At 38.7% G+C, this 21,000-nt stretch overlaps 2 protein-coding genes across 3 annotated transcripts in view; both read left to right on the top strand.

The window, feature by feature from the left end:
- Nucleotides 1-16,916, top strand: part of LOC306878332 (zinc finger protein 407-like) — a 53,821-nt gene extending 36,905 nt beyond the window's left edge. The window contains exons 7-10 of one of the 2 annotated variants that reach the window (XM_079430611.1): nucleotides 13,343-13,426; nucleotides 14,156-14,276; nucleotides 14,500-14,678; nucleotides 15,585-16,916. In XM_079430611.1, coding sequence (XP_079286737.1) covers nucleotides 13,343-13,426; nucleotides 14,156-14,276; nucleotides 14,500-14,678; nucleotides 15,585-16,405 — 1,205 coding nt within the window. In that variant the 3' untranslated portion in view covers nucleotides 16,406-16,916. The remainder of the gene's footprint in view (nucleotides 1-13,342; nucleotides 13,427-14,155; nucleotides 14,277-14,499; nucleotides 14,679-15,584) is intronic. The other variant, XM_079430612.1, reaches the window with a different exon arrangement.
- Nucleotides 16,917-18,421: 1,505 nt separating this feature from the next.
- LOC306877526 (zinc finger protein 236-like) overlaps nucleotides 18,422-21,000 on the top strand; it is a 71,067-nt gene continuing 68,488 nt past the window's right edge. The window contains exon 1 of the mRNA XM_079429333.1: nucleotides 18,422-18,530. Coding sequence (XP_079285459.1) covers nucleotides 18,479-18,530 — 52 coding nt within the window. The 5' untranslated portion in view covers nucleotides 18,422-18,478. The remainder of the gene's footprint in view (nucleotides 18,531-21,000) is intronic.

Genomic DNA, 21,000 nt, shown 5'->3' with positions numbered 1-21,000 from the left:
CAAGATATTAAGCAGACAGTCTGCTAATACTCTAACTTTGCAGCTACATGTCAACTTGCAATGATTACTTACTATTACTAGAATGTCTATGTGGACTATCAAAATAAAGTGTTACCGAATTTTGCAACATATCTTGATATTTCCATTGAATTTCATTAATACTCAATTTGGCCATAGATGTGTGTTCTACTTTACTTTTTCACCATGTAAACTGAATTTTATCTGGATACTTAGGTCTTCATATAACAATGAAGTCAAAGGTAGAACAACAAGTTATTCTGGAAGAACAGATCTGACTTTTCGACATATTTGGACAGTATATTTAGTTTTAGTATTTGATAAGGTATTGTTAATACAGTACAATGGTATCATTGTCAGTATATGTCAAGGGAATTCATGATTTGCTGAAAAGGAAAGCAGTATTTTTATTTTTCAGAAATTTAATGTGACTTTTATATTCAAGATTTTAGTTTTTTGAAGAGTCGGTGGTGGATGATTTATAGACGTCATAATCGATCAATAATCGATCAGCCTGTGTCGCAATCTTAAAAGGTTTATTTAAGGGGAAAATAATTCTACTAAATAAATAGTTTGCAATAAATAAATAGTTTGCAATAAACAAATCAGAGTCTCATCTCCCATTCCCTTTAAGAGCCAATTGCGCTCGCGCCATGGCGGATCTGCTATTTACACTGCGGAATTTGCAAGAGCAAAAACTGAAGCGTCTCCAGAGAGGAAACAGAGCTGCTCGTGCGCGAGCAAATAGGTAGCCTAATTCTGATTCATACAGTCCACTATCCATTATGACATGTAGGCATTTTATATTTATGTAGCCTACAAAATAATAATCTTTTACATAGTAATACTTTATTTTTTTTCATATTTGGCATGTTTGTGTGCTGCTGTGCCTGTGTGTTTAATAAGCAGAGTGAAGGTGTGTTGTGGACTCGCCTATAGGTGCATATTACTAACGCCCTCTTTAAATAACAAAAAAATACTGCGGCATTGACTTTGGACCAGGTTTTAGTTGGTCAATGGCGCAGACTATTTAAGATGCCTCAAGCACTAGCACGCCCATGGGCCCACACATGGGTGCAAATGCATTTGCTATTTAAACAACATGGCGAAGGACATGAAAATGATAACTCGGGCTGAAACTGGCATAAAACACTTGCGCCGTGCCTAGCGCTGCATTGTTCCAGGTGTATGATAGGGCCCTAGGTGTTGATCTGAATTTAGCAGAAGCAGTCTTTCATTGCACTATTACATCATACAGAGACAAAATCTGAAAAAGTTGTTTTGGCTGCTCTACGGTGACATTCACACAGTTAAAAATAAAAAGTCACGTTCCTAATATTAGGATCCTTTGAAAGTAATTATTTTTAGTCCGATGATCCTGCTGTACCAGTTTTTCTGTCTGTCCATATAACGTGTGAGTGCGACGGGGATAAAAAGGCAATCATTTAAGTGTTGATCTTACGCTGATGTATTCATCTGTATTATGTAATAAAAAAGATGAACTAGATGAAGCTAATTGCAATATATTTTAATATATTTTGTTAAAATGGAACCACATCAAGTACTTTTAGTGTAATTTAAGTGTACTTCTATTTTAAAATACACTTTTATACTTCTTGAACTTGTGGCGACTTATGTTTAAAGATGTGACAGAATTCACATACAGTGTTTTGTAAGGTTTTCCCTTTTAAGAGATCAGAGTTTTTGTCTAGTGGGTTGTTCGGTAAATAAAGTTAGCCAGTTCACGGCTTCAGCATCCAGCTCGCATGTTGTCTCCACTCATTTAATTGCACGAACACCCACAAGTGTTGACCCCGATGCTCTTGGATGTTTCCAGAGTTTTTTGTCGTTGTTGTGGAAGATGAAATGACGGCCAATTCGGTTGCACTCAAGTTACCAGAGTTTTGGGAGCAGCAAGCTGCTGCATGGTTTGCACAGGCGGAGGCACTCTGCGCGACATCACTGCGGATGACACAAAGTATTACTACGTCGTAGCTTCACTCAGCAGCTCCATGGCATCGCGAGCTGTCAGCCTGCTAAACGAACCCCCGGAGAGGAACAAGTATGGCACCCTTAAAACTTACCTGTTGGCAACTTTCGGTTTGACTGAATCAGAGCGTGCGAGGCAGCTTCTTCCATTACCAGGACTGGGTGATGCAAAGCCCTCTGAGCTTATGGTTCATATATTGACATTGTTAGGTGAACATAAGCCCTGCTTTATATTCAAGTTTCTTCGACAAATCAAATCCGCACGGCTTTGGCCAGCACGATGATTACAGACTTACGAGAGCTGGCTAAAATGGCGGACAGTCTACATACCGCTGCACAAAGTTGTGCTATACCAACATCTTTCAAAGCCTCCATTAATCCGCTGGTAGGAGCAGCTAATCGGGTTGCACAAGCACCACCACGGCGAACTAACTCCGGATTTTGTTTTTAATCATGTTCGTTTTGGGGACAGGGCCAAGAAGTGTCGTTTGTCATGTAATTTCCGTGGTAAGAGTACCACACAGTCTGTGAATGCTGTGGACAGTGGACATACTGGCTGTGTTCTCTTCATTACGGATGATATATCAGGACGAGATTTTCTCTGTGATACTGGGGCTCAGGTGAGCATACTGCCGGCGACTCCTCCTTTCGATACACGTTCTGAGCTTAAGAGCCCCTTACTGGAGGCTGCTAACGGCAGCAAAATCCCAACATACGGTAAGTGCCAAGTTAAGTTGTGTTTTAACGGGAACCGTTTCACTTGGGATTTTGTTGTGGCTAAGGACGCTCATCCTTTGTTGGGGGCTGATTTCCTGTGTGCAAACGGTTTGTTGGTTGATGTGCAGAACCTCCGCTTAGTCGATGCCAAAGATTTAAATTATTTTCCATGTACACTCAGTGTTTTTTCAACAACAACTTTGTCAAACACTTCGGAGCCTAGCGCCTAGCTGTGAATTTTTGCGCATGCTCACTGACTTCCTACATAACTTTTTCTACGGCATCACCGAAACATCGTGTGGAGCATCGTGTGGAGCATCACATTTCGTGTGGAGCATCACATTTCTACTACAGGTCCACCTGTGTACGCTCACGCTCGTCGTCTTGACTCATCAAAATTAGCTGCCGCTAAAGCTGAGTTTGCGTACATGGAAGGGTTAGGCACTGTACACCGTTCAAATAGTCCTTGGTCTTCTCCTTTGCACATGGTGCCTAAGTCAGATGGTAGTTACCATCTGTGTGGTGATTATCGCAGACTCAATGACGTTACAATTCCCGATCGATACCCTGTTCCACATATTCAAGATTTTTTGGCGCGGCTAGCTGGAAAACCTATTTTGAACTTTTAGGGGCTTTCAAAAAAATGCAATGTTTTCCATTGCTGCCTACAATTAAAGCTCTTCAAGAATTCCTGGGAATGGTTCATTCCCAGGAATGAACCATTCCCAGGAATTGTTCATTTCTATCACAGATTTATTCCTAAAGCAGCTGAGCTTATCTGTCCCCTCTATAGGGCCCTTAAAAGCGGTACCCCTTGCCATGTACTCCAGTGGTCCGATGACATGATTGGAGCTTTTGACAGCACTAAACAGGCTTTAGCAGAGGCTGCCATGTTGGCGCATCCACTTCCGGACAGTCCAATCGCTATTACTACAGATGCATCTCATTTCACGGTTGGGCTGTCTTGGAGCAGTTGGTGCATAAGCATTTGCATTCTTTAGCCGCCAACTTCGTCCTAATGAACAAAAATACAGTATGTTCGATCGGGAGTTGCTTGGCCTTTACCTCGCCATTCAACATTTTCGTTTTTCACTTGAAGGCCGGCACATCACTGCTTTTGTTGATCACAAATCATTGACTTTCGCTATGTCAAAGGTCTCAGAGCCATGGTCTGCCTTCCAGCAAAGGCACCTGGCTTACATTTTCAGAATTTACTACGGATCTTCAGCACGTTGCAGGGAAGTCCAATGTGGTAGCGGACTGCCTGTCACGGGCGAGCACCAATGTGGTACACTTAGGGGTGAATTACTCTGGTATGACCGTGGACCAGTGTTCCGATCCGGAAGTCCAGTCCTTGAAGACAGGTGTCACACACAAGCCTTAAATTAGCTGACATCATGTTTGACAAGGCTGGCGTTTCGCTTATATGTGATGTTTCATTGGGATGTTCACAAGAGTCACTTTTCTTTGAGTATGACTTGTTGCATCTGAGGGCTTGCAATTCAGACACTGTGGTATTTGAAAACTTCATCGCAGGGTCTGTGAAAGGGAATAAGTGTTGCTTGACGCTTATGGGAAACTCCTGTTTACTCTGTTACTGAAGCCTGATTTGTTCACGTTTGTGTTGCTGCACAAACCAATGGCGCTCTAACCCGCCAAAAGGAGGGAGCCGACTGCTATATAACTCGGCTCAGAGCTAGGCTTGCTGCGATAGACGGTGTTGGCGGTGATACCGGTGTTAAGCCGCAACACCGGTTCCATTACTTGCCCATTGTGGCACCATCCCACCGTCGCTTTGATTTTTTTTTATATAGTAATAAAAATAATTTTGTTCAGTTAGAGATCAGACTAGGGATGGCTCGATACCATAATTTTGGCTTCGGTACGATACCAGAATGTAATACCTTGGTAACGATACTAAATCAATACCATAGGTGACAAATAACCAGCCTCAAAAGATAAGTGAATTGAAAACAATTTTATTAAAATAATAAAAACAGATTCATATCTTAATACATTTGTATAAAACTGTAACAAAAGACCTACAGGGAACATAGGTTACATTTTGATGTTGGAGAAAAAAAAATATAACTGAATTAATACAATGAAAATATATTCAAATCTTCTTATAGTGCAAACTGGGAAAATAGGTTACATTTTGACTGAGTTTGAAGAAAAAAAATACAACTGAAGTAACGCAAATAATGTAACAAATAAAACAACAAATGCTTTATTGTAAAGTTTTATTGTAACAGTCAAAGTAATATTCAAAATCATGTTATTATTTCTCTCTCTCTCAGATTGTTTTCAGATTTCAGACTCAGATAGCCAAAGAAAAAGCATTAAATATAAATCTCACTCTCTCGCTCTCTTGGCTGCTTCATATTAGCAGTCGGCAGTACGGCAAAAACATTCCCTTCATATTATTGATACTAAAATTAATCTAGCAAAACTCTTGCTTAATTCAATTAATATTCGATTGTATGAAATGCAAATGCATATATTACGTGACCAAAACATCACTGGTTCTAGCATGTCACACATGCCTATTTGCGCTTACTGGAAGTCGTGGCCTAATGGTTAGAGAGTCTGACTCGTAATCCAAAGGTTGCGGGTTCGAGTCTCAGGCCGGCAGGGATTGTAGGTGGGGGGAGTGAATGTGCAAGGCACCGAACCCCCAACTGCTCCCCGGGCGCCGCAGCATAAATGGCTGCCCACTGCTCCGGGTGTGTGTTCACGGTGTGTGTGTGTTCACTGCTGTGTGTGTGCACTATGGATGGGTTAAATGTAGAGCACGAATTCAGAGTATGGGTCACCATACTTGGCAGTATGTCACTTCACTTCACTTCACTGTATCACATCTGTATGTGCGTTGATCAGTTGTAAATAAAAGTTCAAATTAAATCTGAATTTATGAATGATGCACTCACCTGTCGACCTCTTAATTTTCTGAGAAGATCAGGTTGAGCAAGTGACAAATGCTTAAAAAGGTTGCCTTCTGTGGCAACGCATGATTTATAGCAACGCTTGCATACAGGTTCAGTAAGGTCAGTTCGTTCACCTTTGTCATCTGTTTTGTATGTAAAGTAATGCCATATTTATTTATTCATTTCGGGTGCGTTGATAGAGTTTCATCTGTTTGATCCATCGCGTTGTTCTGTTGTTTTTTGCTGCGCACCATTTACCGGTTGCGCAGCAATTTGGGAAGCACTGCCACCTACAGGTGCACTTTGCAACAGCAGCATATAAAATACCGAATTGAGCAAAATTATGATATCGTAACGTTTGAAATATAATATATACCGGTATTTTTCCAGTATATATTATAAAAATAATAAGTAAAATTAAAAACAGAATGTGGGTGCTCAATGCAGTGTGCCGAACGAGTCACATCACAGATAAGATTTAATTTATCAAGTGAGAAGAGTGAGTCGAGCTGACTGACAAGAAGAGCAAAGTGAGTAAGACGAGAATAGCAAAATGCAAAAGCTCCTGTTCAGCAATATTTTGGATTTTGAAAAGCCTGTTGGCTTTAGCTGTTTATCTAAGGTAATTTTGGAAGTTTTTAAATATTAATTTCTTATTTATTTGTTTCCACAATGTTTGATGATTTTTACTTTATTTAAACTTGTGTAATTTATTTTATTTGACATCAAGGTGTATGCCATCCCTTCAAGCTTTCTTATTTGTTTTGCTAATAAACATTCTACGTTTCTTATTTATTTTGTTCCACAGTGTTTGCTGATTTTCAGATTTCTAAATCTAGACTATTTAAACTTTGTGTTATTTGTTATTTTATATTACCCTTAGCCTATATAATGGTGTATTTTGATTCGTTTTGATAAAAGTTTTATGATTTATATATTTAAGTTGAGTTTGAAGTTGTAATTTGTTGTTGCTTGAATTGATGCCGAATTGGCGCTAGTTTGAAAGTGAAAGTAAAATGCGCACTGCTCTTTTAAGCTGTTTAAAAGAGAAGGAACTTACTTACTTACTTACTGCCCATCACCCTTATCAGGGTATGGGCCGTCAACAACAGATCTCCAGAGTCCTCTGTCCTGGGCCATTCTCTCTAGCTGTCACCAGGTATAACCCATCTTTATGATGTCATTTTCAAGGTTATGCTGCCAGTTTTTTCTTGGACGGCCTCTCTTCCGCTTTCCCTGAGGGTTCCACCTCAGTGGCTGCCTGGTGATTTGTGTTGGCAGTTTGCGCAAGGTATGCCCATCTCCTCTTCCTGATGTCTTCCTGATGCAGGAAGTTGGCAGGTTCTCTCCCAAAGGTTGGCGTTACTGAAAGGTGTCAGGTGAGCGGATCTGGAGGATCTTTCTGAGGCAGCTGTTGATGAAGGTCTGGATTTTTTGGAGGGTGGTCATCCTCCAGGTCTCTGCTCCATACAGTAAGACTTCTTCACGTTGGAACTGAACAGTCAGATCTTGATGGTCATGGACAGCTCCCTAGAGGCCCATGTGTTCTTGAGCTGTATGAAGACCACTCTTGCTTTGCCAATCCTTGCCTTAACATCTGCGTCTGTGCCGCCCTCTTGGTCTATGATGCTAACTAGGTAGGTGAAGGACTGCACTTCTTTCAGGGGCATTCCATTCAGAATGATTGGCTCTGTACTATTGGTATTGACCTTCAGAATCTTGATCTTGTCTTTGTGGACATTGAGGACAACTTATGATGACATGAATGCCACCACGTTTATCTTCTCTTGCATCTGCTGTTGGCTGTGTGAAAGGAGGGCAAGATCGTCGGCAAATTCCAAGTCATCTAGCTGTTTCCACAAACTCCATTGGATCCTGTTCCTGTGCTCACTGGTGGATGACTTCATTATCCAGTCAATGGCCAGTAGGAAGAGGAACGGCGACAAGCAGCATCCTTGTCAGACTCCGATATCACTAAGCGACTCCCCGGGAAGTTCAGCAAGCCAGAAAGACCTGTTAGAGACAAGCAGGGCAACACCGTCAAAAGCTTAGACCAGCAGATGGAAAGATGGGCTGAACATTTTGAGGAACTCCTGAACAGGCCAGCACCTCCGAATCCCCCAGACATCGAACCAGCAAATGTGGATCTCCCGATCAATTGCGAGAAGCCGACTAGGGAAGAGATCGGGAAGGCCATCACCCTGATGAAGAACGGGAAGGCAGCTGGACCAGAACCTGGATGCATCAGTGGAGGTGCTATACCCAATCTTTGAGAGGATCTAGGAGGAAGAAGATATACCAGCAGACTGGAAGAAAGGTTACCTAATTAAGCTTCCCAAGAAAGGTGACCTCAGTAACTGTGACAACTACAGGCCATCACACTACTATCTGTGCCAGGAATGGTCTTCAACCGGGTCCTTCTAGAGAGGATGAGGAACATCGTCGACCCACTGCTGCGAGACGAACAGGCAGGTTTCCGGCAAAACAGATCCTTCACGGACCAGATTGCAACACTCCGCATTATATTTGAGCAGTCACTGGAATGGAACTTGCCATTGTACATCAACTTCGTTGACTACGAGAAAGCATTCGATAGCGTGGATCGAGCGACCCTCTGGAAAAGATAAGGAAAGTGAGGAAAAAAGGGAAAACGCAAACGAACGATTGCTTTATGCTGAATTGTCGCTAATTTGAAAGTGAAACTAAAATGTGCACCCCGCTCTTACAAGCTATTTAAAAACAAAGGATATTGAGATAAAGAGGGAACCCCCCACACCCCACGATGGTACTGGTATTACTACTGTTGATTAACAGGTGGGTAAATTTCATCACCGTCACAACCCTACTCAGAGCGCCATTTCATCAGAATCTTTTGACTGATGCGACAGTCATCGTTTCGTGTACAGCTTCATAGCACAGAAACTTACTCATTCCCTTATCTCAGGAGTTTTCCTTATCGAACAGTCTCTCCCGTTGCGTCACTTGACACTTCTGGGGAACACATCCAACAGTGCCATGCTATAAGCAAGTGGAGAATGAAGCTGCACTGCAAGCCCAGCCAGTCCCTGCTTCGTAACCGGCAGCCATTTAGAGCAGTTTCCGAAGCATACAACGAGCTGCTCTGAGTGCCTAAACAGACTAGAGTGCTCAACATGCAATCTAAGGGCTTGAACTGGACAGAGTGGATTGGGACCCTGCTCACCATCTGCAACGGGTAGCGCTAGAAGGGTGATAACTTGAGCTCTGAATGGAGTAGCAGAAACGACCAGGTCTGACTGGCCAGCTAAGGGGGAATGATTCGCTGCAATAGCTGCCACGTAGACTTTGAGCATGGAAGGGGTGCGCCTCTTATACAGCAGCTCTTGTAGAAAGGATAGCACTTAGGACACATCACGAGAACAAGTCCAGGCGTTGTGCTGTACTGAAGTCAGAGAAGACTGACCATTTAAGGGTGTAAATGCATCTTGTAGACGGGGCTCTAGCCTTTAAGATGGTATTTGTCACAATGAGGGGCCAAACATGAAGGCTCCACAGCTCTGGCCAGGGGTGCCAAATCACTCCCTTCGCTTGTGAGAGAAGGTCCTTCCTCAATGGTATTGGCCAAGGGGCTGCCGATATCAGCTGAATCAACTCGGGGAACCACGTCTGATTCCACAAGAGTGGTGCCACCAGGAGGACTGAACATCTGACTCTCCTGACCCATCTAATTACATGAGGAAGCAGGGCAATCGGAGGGGAAGGCGGACAAGCAAACGCTGGGCCAATTGCCCTGTCTCGAGAAATAAATTGAGCAGTGAGAGTTGTCTTCAGCATGGCGGTTTTTAGGTTCCTTACATTTGTATGAATTCCAGCATAGGTGCCATCTCCTCTGGATATTTTAGGCTCAAATTTATATTAAATGCACCAGTTCAGCTCAGCTAGAATCTGGAGGTTGTACTTGCGTTGCCTTTGTGTTAAGGGATTCCCTTTTCTTTTCATCTTTGCAGAAAGGGATTTTCCCAAGGTTGCTGATTGGCTGAATGTTCAGTGGTCGTTCTTAGTGAAGTCTTGGGTGTTGGCTGAAGATGCGGAGTTGTGGGCTGGTTGAAGTTTTGAGGCGGTCACAGACTTGAGTTGAACTCGTAGACAAGGTGTGGCGGCAAAAACTTAACTCAGAACACGAAACTCACAACAGAAAAGAAAAGAAACTAAAGTAAAAGAAAGAAAGGATGTAACGAGACTTGATGTTTTTTTTTCTCATCGTGGTTAAATAACAGCTGGAATGTAAGCCAGAGCACGCTCAAAGAGCGCTAAAAAGCAGTGGCAAAAGGCAAGAAAAGCATTGACTAAAAAGCAGTGGCAAAAAGCCGACAAGGCAAAAAGCTTGGTTTGACGGTGTCCTGAGTTTTTAACTGGGCTTTTGGACCCATCCCAAAATGGTGTGTTGACCACTTAGATATTGTCTTAGCTCAGGGTGTTGCTCTGTTTCTCCTCCCAATCCATAAATTAACATGTTATCTTATCAGTCACATGGTCCAAATTTTCCCTCTCTTGCAGAGTATAATTTTGGACATGATTTCTATAACAAGAATATGATACATTTGACAAAGAATTGATTGGAAGAAACGTTTAATGCTAGAATTTTCACACTCATAGATACCAAACATGACTATGAACCGTTAAGCTATTCAATAGTTATTAAAAAGACATACACAATGAGTGATTAGAACATTATAGTCAAATATGTGGGTTACAGACATAATATGGAGTTATGCATAGAAATTATTAGTTGCTCATAAGTCCTTTTAAGATGATTTTGGTGCATCTTCATATGCATGGAAAGGCAGTTTCTGTGCCATTCTGTTAAGTAAGAATGTGTTCTGTGAAGACCAAAGAGGTTAAAAGGTCTCATAAGGAATTTCAGTCTGGTTCTTGTCCTGGGTGGGGGAACCCACCCAACAAGGTCTCTAATAATTATTTCCCTCGTGATGGTCATGATGTGCTGTGTCTTTGACCATCAATCTTGGTTACTTGCCCCAAATTTGACAATCTCATTCTTCAGTTTGGATTATCAATGTGTTCTTTTGTGTTAATGTTGTAAGCTGTTCCGTAAAAGACTTACATCAGACAGGCTGGCGCTAGGGATCTGATTTACGGACATCCTGTTGTCTTGGGCCTCTTTGTGGAATTTCAGCTCCTCATGTTGCGATGTTCTGATCGAATCGTAAATTGTGTGATTCGCTCTGATATCTTACAGTTCTATTTAATTAATAGTAAATAATATTAATTTAATAATAAAAATGACCAATTCTGTCATTAAGTACTCACCCTCATATTGTTCCAAGTCCTTTAAGACTTTCACATCTTTGAAACAGAAACTGAGATATTTTAATGAAATCTGAGAAATGTAAGTCCCTTCGCTGAAAGTCACCAAAATGTTCACATTTCAAAAAGCTCATAGTGGATGAAAAGACATTGCAAAAATAATCCAAACGAATTAAGTGGTTTCATCCAAGTCCAAGCACGCTTGAGATTCCTCAAAAGCCAATGAGGTTTGTTTTCATGCATTAAGTGGTATGTTGAGCTTGTTTGAATTTAGGTGCATAAACAAGTACATAAATAGGGATTTTAAGCATATCTTTGGAAAAATTATGCACTTCAGATGGTACGATGTTGAAATGCTTGTGGAAAATACAGTTAAATAGTAGCCCATTACAAGTAATGTGTCATGTTATGTTTTTAAAAGTAAAAACAAAATATTTGTTCGCAAGTACAAACAAGTAAATCTGAACATTACATTGAGTTTAAGTATGCTTATTACTAAGGCATAGTTGACAAAATTATATTTCTAATACATTTTACGTTAGTACAATACGAGAGTTAACTTGAATATTCTATAACTAGGAGTGAATTAATGTTTTATAAAATATATAAAAATGTTAACAAGATTTGAAAAGCACGCATGAAAGCACGTTCATTACATCAATATTTAAAATATATTGCAGTAGGTCTACATAAGATACCTACTTTAAACCCACTAAAAGCTGAATCATTTTATGTTCTTAAAGTATAAAATATACTTTAAGTAAGAGTAAATTATGTATGTTTTCTGTAAATACACTAAAATGTCACAAAAAAGTATGCTTGTTTTAGCATGTCTTAAAAGCTTAACTAAGCACATATTTATTACCAATATACTTCTAGTAGACTTTTAAAAATGTATAACAATGCAATTCAATACATTTTTAATACACTTCAAGTAAGCATGTCAGGAGTACAGTTGTACTATAAATATACTATCTGAATTTCAGGTACATTTTAAATGCATTTAAGAGTAGTACTTTTCACCTGGTAGGTCAAAAAATGTTGATCCCCTTAAATTAAATATATAGAAATAAAACCAAGGACATTAATGTCACATCTGGGAACAAGAACATACAAACTATGTTTCCAATGAAAGTGAACATCTCAGAATAATCAATTGATTATATAAGTTAATGATTTTTTTGGTTTGTTTGTTTGTTTTTTTATTTTTTTATTATTATTATTTGTATGTATTATTGTGTCAGACTTTAATAGCCATAAATAAAAGCAACAATTGATAATTTGTCTCAGATCTTAAAAATAAGGAAACAGAAATGTTACTACAAACTTTATTTGAACAAGTGTATTCAATGACAAAGATTGTATCAGTCACTGAATATATTTTAATAAAGTTAATATTTTTTTAAACATATGACAAGGAATGATCCTTGCAACCAAAGTTAAAAAAAAAAAATCTATATTGTATGAATATTGTATGATGATTTGACATGATCCAGGATTATTAGGGTCTTCAAAACTCAACCAGAGGTCCCCGGCTCAGAAAGATATACATGTATTGTGATGAAAGCCAAAATATTAAATGTCTTGGATGAATATTTACTTTTAATATTTAGTAATCCACTATTCTGTAGAGGGGGGTCAAGGGCAATTTTCACTTGAGATTCAGAGCCAAATTCCAGGGGGTTAAAAATGACTTCAGAAAGATAGAAGCATAATTATGTTTATTTTACACAGAGATTGGTAGGTCTATAATAAAATCTGTTGACTTTAGCTGTCTTTGTTGCATTATGTTCCAGTGGTGAGCATTCAAAAATGGGGAAAGAGCACTTTTTAAGTTTTTTTTTTTTCTCCAAAGTTTGCAGGCCTGTAACTCAAAAAGTACTAAAGATAATCTTAATGCTTTTTTACATATTAGGTCTTAACAAACTTCCCTTTTGGCATCTTCATATTTATGGCCCTACATTGTTCAGTTCCAGAGATATTGGAATTTCAATATGGCTCCAGGAGTAAATTGTTAAATTGTACACATTTTCAGTGGTCAAAAACCAAATATGATACTTCCTTTCTTTTAAAGAGGAAAGTCTGAAGAACAAATGTTTAAACTAGAAATGTGTCTTGTTTCCTTCTGTCAAAATAACTGCATTTAACATACCTGTCTGTGTGCCGTTACTGCCGTATACATTCTTTTTCAAAAGTTTGCCTTCCTATAACTCAATAAGTATTAAAGATACTGCAATATGATTTTAGATTCTAGTTCTTAATAAACGTTTCTTTTGGAGTCTTCATTTTCAAGGCCCTACATCGTTCAGTCCCAGAGATATAGGGGTCTCCTACTGTCAATTTCTCAATCTTTACAGTGTTATTCATCTATGACTTTTCCGTTTCAGGAGAGAAGTCTTTCTTGTGTGATCTCTGCGGATTTGCTGGTGGAACTCGTCATGCCCTGACCAAACATCGACGCCAACACACAGGTACACACCAGGGCTGTTCACAATTAGAATGAAATTGAGACTGCCCTTTTTTAAATTTCAATTTAGTTCCTGAATTTTAATTTAATTTGAATTGAACAAACAGATCTGTAGGTGTATACAAGGCATTTACAACACTTTCTGCATCCCCTAATCTAAAGTGTAAACTACCCATCAGTTTGATTAATAATATATTAACTAGTTACTATTAACCATTAAGGATCTGTTTATTTCATGATGATATTTTTTAAAGATAACTTATGACAGATTTGTAAATCTTAAGCATACTACATAATCATTTGTGAATGTATAGTCATGTTTTGTAAATGATTAGTTCATCATAAACTAATTACTTGTAAATGAATTAACAAAACATACACAAATTTTTAGCATATCACTTATTAATTGCTTATGATAACTTTGCTCAGGCATTTCAGAACGACCATAACAACATTTCAGATGCTGTGGTCAAGTTATCCCATCTCATCGAGCAAAGTCACATGACTTTTTTGAAGCGCTTGGAGGAATTTACTCGCAAAATGCCATTATTCGCATTAACCCTTTTTCACACGTCACCTCAAGCGAGCGTAAAAAACTTTTTTGCAAATTAAGGCATTTTTATTCGAAATTTGGCATTTACATAACTTGTTTCTAATGCGATACTTCAAAATGCGCATTAAAACGTGATGGAAACCCAGCTAGTGTCTCATTCTAATGCCTTTTGCTCTGCAGGTGAACGACCCTTCAAGTGTCAGCTGTGCAATTTTGCATCAACCACACAGTCCCACCTGACGCGCCACAAACGTGTGCATACAGGCGAGAAGCCCTATCGCTGCCCCTGGTGTGACTACAGGTATACAACAAACTGAATTCCTAATGGTTTTCCACAAAAATATCAAGCAGCAAAGGGATATATATATATATCATAATGGGATATAATAATGATGCGCTCAAGTTGCTGTTTGCGTCTATTCTCTTCTCTCTTTTCCTCTCCTGTCCTCTCCCTGGCTTTCTTTTTCGTTGAAATTTTTGGTTGTTGTTTGGATTTGCATAAAATATCTACCTTCTTTTATCAGATCTAACTGTGCAGAGAATATCCGAAAACACATCCTGCACACAGGCAAGCATGAGGGGGTGAAGATGTATAACTGTCCCAAGTGCAGCTACGCCAGCAATGCCCCAATGGACTTCAGAAATCATCTCAAAGAGACTCACCCTGACATTGAGAACCCAGACCTGGCTTACCTACATGCAGGTACTACGTCTGTCTTGCGCTTTTCCCCCATCTTTTTCAAATAAAATAAAAAGAGAGATGACACTATGGGATCAAACCTTAAGCCTTCTCTTTTATGCTGAAAAGCATGAGTTTCCATCAGTGTCCCATAGATAGCGAGGTTATTATAGTTATCTGAACTTAAACTAAAACTGAAATGAAATTCAAAAAAATAATCTAGAAAAATTAACTCTGAAAGTAATTTTTACACAAAAACTAAAATTAACTTAAATTATCATGCCTTACTTTAGAAATAAATAAAACACAATAGAAATTGCCCCCCGCCCCACTTTTTTTGAAATGCATTCTGTATTTACACAGTACATAAGCATTTTTAAATGTTCAGATAGAAATCTATATTTGATTATCTTACAAATCGTTTCTGAACCAGTTTTTCATTAACTGAGATATCGGAGATTGCGCTGCATACACAGAAACATTCAGGAGCTCTTATCGAAGTTGATGTCTGCGTTATTACTGCAATCTTTGGGGTTTTTTCATCTTCTTCTGAAAATGTGAACTGTCTTCACTATGTCTGTCTCAATAATTATGTCTGTAATTTCCACTTAATAAAAAATACTTAACATAAAAAAGGCATTTACAGTGTGGAATAATAAATTATCTGTGGGGTATTTTGAGCTGAAATTTCACAGACATTCTGGGAACACCTGAGACTTTAGCACCCCTTTAACAACGACAATGAAAAGGTCAAAGAAAACTTCATGATACTTGCTAATACTGGCTGTATCTGGATCCTATTGTACCTTTTTTCAGTATTAACTGGAAGATCTGTCTCATATAAAATCGTATTGTACAACAAAAATAAATGCTTTACAGGCAGACTTGACCTACAGAATGTCTTTCCACTCTCTGCTGTGTTTGTGGCAGGAATCGTGTCCAAGTCCTTCGAGTGCCGTCTGAAGGGACAGGGGGCATCCTTTGTCCAGGCAGAGTCTTCGTTCACCCCTGATGAGAGTGAACTGGGTTCTGAGGCTGTTCAGCAGGTCATCATCATTCAGGGCTACGGCGGGGGAGAGGTGGCCATCGATCAGGCCCTGGAGGAGTCGGCTGCTGCCACTTTACAGACCCTTGCTATGTCTAGTCAGCTGGCCGAAGTGCTACACATCACTGAGGATGGGCAGCTCATCACATCTGCTCGAGAAGTGTCTACAGTGACAGGAGGGCAGACCACTCAGTACGTGCTGGTGGAGTCTTCCAGAGAGACTGTAGGAGAAGCAAGACAGGAAGGGGAGGAGGCTGTGCACAGTATGTCCGAGTCTTCCTCCGCTCTGGATGCTTTGCTTTGTGCCGTGACAGAGTTGGGCCAACAGGGCTGCATTAGAGAGGGAGGGATTACCACCACCACCTCAGTGTCAGAACATGTGCCAGAAGAGAAGTGTGATGGTCAGACCTCTCAGACACAGAGACAAAGTGAAGGACAGGTATATGAGGAGAGGGCAGAAGTGGGTGTGGTGGCTCAGGTAATGGGCTCTACCCATGAGCACACATCTGAGGAAATGCAAGAGGTGCTACAGTTTGCTGCCAGTCAACTGATGATGAAGGAGGGTCTTACTCAAGTTATCGTCAATGACGAGGGGACACATTACATAGTCACACAGCTGGACGACTCTACCCTGCATGTTGAGGGCACTGTAGAGGATCCATCCAGACAGGAGACGATAGTTTACTCAGAAATGAGTCCTGAATGAGGTGAAGACCAGAGATTGAGAGTAGATTTTACTGAATTTGAAATCCACTGACTGGTGACTTTTTTCTTGTAAGAGGGTGAACTCAGGTCAAAATCTAACGTATGTCAAAACCAAGCTTTTTAGGATAGATTGCTTCTCATGTTTAGATTACTAATGAAAACCTTGTTAAACATACACCTTCTGTGTCTTATTCCTTTATGTATTTTAGTTTTGAAATACATTTCTTGTGCAGTAAGTGGATTCAGGATTGAGGACTAGACATCTTAACAAATCTTCAGACAACTTTCATACATGATTGTAAAGAACATCTATAAAACTCCATTAATTCTCATAAACTGTTTAAATGAAAAATGTATATTTATGACCTGCTTGTGATTGTTTTATGATTATTATTATTAAAAATGTGAACTTCTGAAGATATTTTCCAGTAAATGTACCATTTAAAAGTTTACTTTTTGAGAGTTTGACTTGCTAAGGTCCTGTAAATAAAGAACTGACCAATTGTTGGCACATTTGTTTGTTGTTTCAGGTACATTTTAGGTGGGTTTTTTTTTTTTTAAAGACAGGCTATGCCTGTAAATCAGAGCGCTTATCTGGGTAATCATCTGGATGAATATTGCTGCCAAGAAGCCTAAATAGTTTAATATGAAGAAAGCAGAAGTAGGTCTTGGACAATTAGGATTTTCTTTCCTATTATTTTTTCTATATATCTATTTTTCTATATTTTTTATAAATCTCTAAAAATTCTTGAATTAAGTTCCATTACATCACGAGTAAAATGACTTAAGATAGTATGCTTTGTTTTCTGAAAAAATTAATTATATATATATATATATATATATATATATATATATATATATATATATATAAATCTTCATTGTTTATCCTTTTTATGTTTCATTCAAAAATTCCAACCTATCATTGAAGAAAAACAATTGAAAGTGGGGGGAAAATCTCATTGTGAAATAAATGCTTTCTCTAGTTAATGTTGGCCACAAATATTGGCACCTAATTAATGCAACGTCCTTTTCCCAGGGTAACAGCTCTGAGTTTTCTCCTATAATGCCTGAAGAGTTTGGAGAACACCTGATAAGAGATCAGAGACCATTTTCTTCATACAGAATCTCTCCAGATCCTTCAGATTCACAGCTCCATGTTAGTACTTCTCTTCAGTTCAACTCACTCATTTTCTGTAGGGTTCAGGTCAGAGGACAGGGACAGCCATAGTAACAGATTCATTTTGTGCTCAGTGACCCATTTTTGTGTTTATTTTGATGTTTGTTTTGGATCGTTGTCCTGGTGGAATATCCAAACACGGCCCATTATAAGATTTCTAACAGAGGCAGGTTTTGATTTTGATCTGGTGGTATTTGATAGAATCTTCAGGACCTCTGGCAGAAAAACAGGCCCACAACATTAAAGATCCAGCAGTATATTTAACCGTGGACATGGTGTACTTTGTAACATCTTTAGTTGATTGGAACCTCTTAATTATTGCCCTGATGGTGGAAATGGGGATTTTCAATGCTTTAACTCTTTTCTTACAGCCACTTTCTATTTTGTGATGCTCAACAATCTTGTTCTGCACATCAGAACTATATTCTTTGGTTTTACTTCTTGTGATGGATGATTAAGGGAATTTGGGCTTTGTGTTCCTCATATTTATTATCCTGTGGAACAGGAAGTCATGGCTGGACAATTTCATGCTCCTAGTCACCCTGGTGTGCTAAAAAAATGGGAATATACTTCAGAGATATTTTACTCATAAGAATTTCTAAGGGTGCCAATAATTGTGTCCAACATTCATTGGAGAAAAGCATTTATTTCATCATGAGATTTCATCTCCCCACTTTCAATTCAATGATAGGTGGTAATAAAATGCAGATATATTGTACTTTTACAATGTTTTGTAAATTGTAATATGTTTCTTGTCGGATACTGAAAACAAACGCAAACAGTGCTTATTTCAGAGTGTCCGGTAGATGTCGCCTCCTCCAGCCTCGGCTCACTGAAGCCGGTCGCCATTTTGAAGTCCCCATCGCTCACACTACACCCGCTCTAGAAACTGGAACTATGCCGCGGGGCCGGCCGCGAAAACAAAGGATTAAAGATGACAGCGAAATCGGTAAAGTCCACTGCAGTCTCACAAATAAAACCTCACACCATAAACTATTTGTTTACGTGCATAGTGCATGACGAAAATGCAACAGAAGGTTAGAGAAGATCATTTGAAGCGTGTGTATATAGTCCCCGGATACAGTGTTTGGGTTGCGCGCGCGCGCGCGTGTATCTTTGTGTTTTGTGATAGCGGCGGAATGATATTAATAACTCGGTCGTGTGCAGGAGAGCTCAGATTCTGCTCCATACTCTCGCTGAACATTTCATTAAACTGGGATGTTGCTGCTTGGCATCGTTGCTAATGTTAGCTAGTGCTTCCGTACATTTGTAAGGAGGGGGTAGAAGTTGTCGGGCAGTTATGTAAGATGTGTTTATAGCTTATTTTGGGGATTTATGCACCGATACAGTGATGATACTATATAGTATTTACACAATGTGTTTGATCGGTCTGGTTTTCGCTAAGGCTTTGTTAGCTGTCAAACAACCAAGACCAGTGGATTCCGACCAAATGACCAAAACTGGTTGAAGTGTTTCTTCTTGTTGTACTTTTATGTTAACAGACACATATTTGTCATGTTCAGTCTGTTTAACTTTAACCAGTTTAGGCAACAGCCCAGCTGTCATTGTTAAATGCTGCTATTAAAGTTTATATTACATGATTTTCACAGCCTGGCTCTGAAGTGAAAAGTTTACAAAACATTTCATAAAATGAATAGAAAAGTCGCAAAATATATTAAAGCTACAGAAGCTCTATGTACATTTATTTTATTTTTTAATAAAAGGATGCTGAGGCGTATCTGATCTGGATTAACCTCATTTACTCAGAAGTAGAATTCATTAATGCTTGAAGATAGCTTGCAGAGCTGAACTTTGTGAACAGCATGATTGGGGTAAATTGTGCTTATTGTATCTTCTGGGAAACAAGTGTCTTATGTGGCTTCTGAAGGGCATAAATAAATACACACATAATAACTTATTCACACATAATAATATGTTCACACTGCCTGGTGGACATTTTGAAAGCAGTCTAAAAACTTTCACCAAAAGAGAAGCCCCTTAAATTTGCATTTTTTTAGATGTTTAAGCCTTTATTTTGGGTAAATTTCACTACTTATTGTAAAATTAAGAGATTAACGTTCAGACTTTTGTATATTATGAACCTGGAACTTGGATGTGTGTACATTAGATCCAAAATATAGTTTTAGCAACGTAGCCCAGATGCTACAGAACACAGTTAGCTGACTAGCTGTAGAAGATTGTGTGCTACGCTAACATATTACTTCACAGGCATTACTGGATTGTACTTTTACATCCATAATATTATAAATTGACAGCTTATTGCTGGTCTGTCATTTTACAGTACTGTAATTTTTAATGATTTTATTGTAAGGTGAGCTTAAAGGGTGCACTGCTATGAAAATCACACAGCTTCAGTGTGACATCAATAAGAAAAAGTATAATTTCATAGATATTGTTAATAATAGTTGTTCATAATAAAATATGTATGAAATTAATACATGACCTAGACTATTTTATTTAGCAAAAATCCTGTCATTTTAATAAATATTACATGAAATTTGTTAAATTGTTGCTGCTCCCATTAAGCTCAGTGTGCTCTCTTTAAACTCTTCCACATTGAACGTCTATATAAATACTTCATAAACAGACTTTATGTATTAACTGATGGTTGTCACTTTAAGTTAAGTTAATTGATTTTCTATGGATTCAGTCGACTCAAATCTGCAGACTGGCTCAGATCTTTGGCAGCTAGCATCAGCTTCTCCAAACTGTAAATCTGTGGAAAATCAGGGTAAAAATCGTGTAATGTATTCCAGTCTTAAGAGACTATAGATAAGTTGACATCAATTTAAAAAGAGGTTTCATAATGAGGCTAGTTTCTGTGTTCATCCCCATGAATTAAATGTTTTATTGGTTTTATTTGATTTTTGAACTTGGACTAGTCTAGATGTTGCAATGTGCTTAAATGAGACTTCACTATGAATATATAACTGATCGACTTGAATGCCTTGTTGCTTGATTTTAGTGTTGTTGTTTTTTTGTGATTGCCTTTGTACCTTAAAAAAACTAATTTGTACAATTATTCTTTAAAAATGTTCCTTAAAATAAACTAGAATTTTTAATAAAACATGATGTGAGCTTAATGGGAACAGGCATGTGCTTAAAGGGTACAAAAATTTACCCATTAAGCACAGCCGGACTTTTTGAATTGAATGATGTATATCTTAATTGAAATGCTTTTGTCATTTAAAATAAAATTGTATATTTTTGTGTGAGAGATTAATATTTTATTTTAACATAACTTTTTGTACTGAAACCAATATCCTGTTCACTAAAAATGTAGATGTCTCAATGTAGATTTTGGTGATCTTAATAGGTACGTTTACCCTACATTAATTTAATCATACCCTGCAATGCATGAACAGTGTTGATCCTGCATGTTCCGCGATCGTGATGAC

Source organism: Barbus barbus (assembly GCF_936440315.1).
Source record: "Barbus barbus genome assembly, chromosome: 12".
In the NCBI taxonomy this organism is placed as follows: domain Eukaryota; kingdom Metazoa; phylum Chordata; class Actinopteri; order Cypriniformes; family Cyprinidae; genus Barbus; species Barbus barbus.
This window is presented reverse-complemented; position numbering and strand designations above follow the sequence as displayed.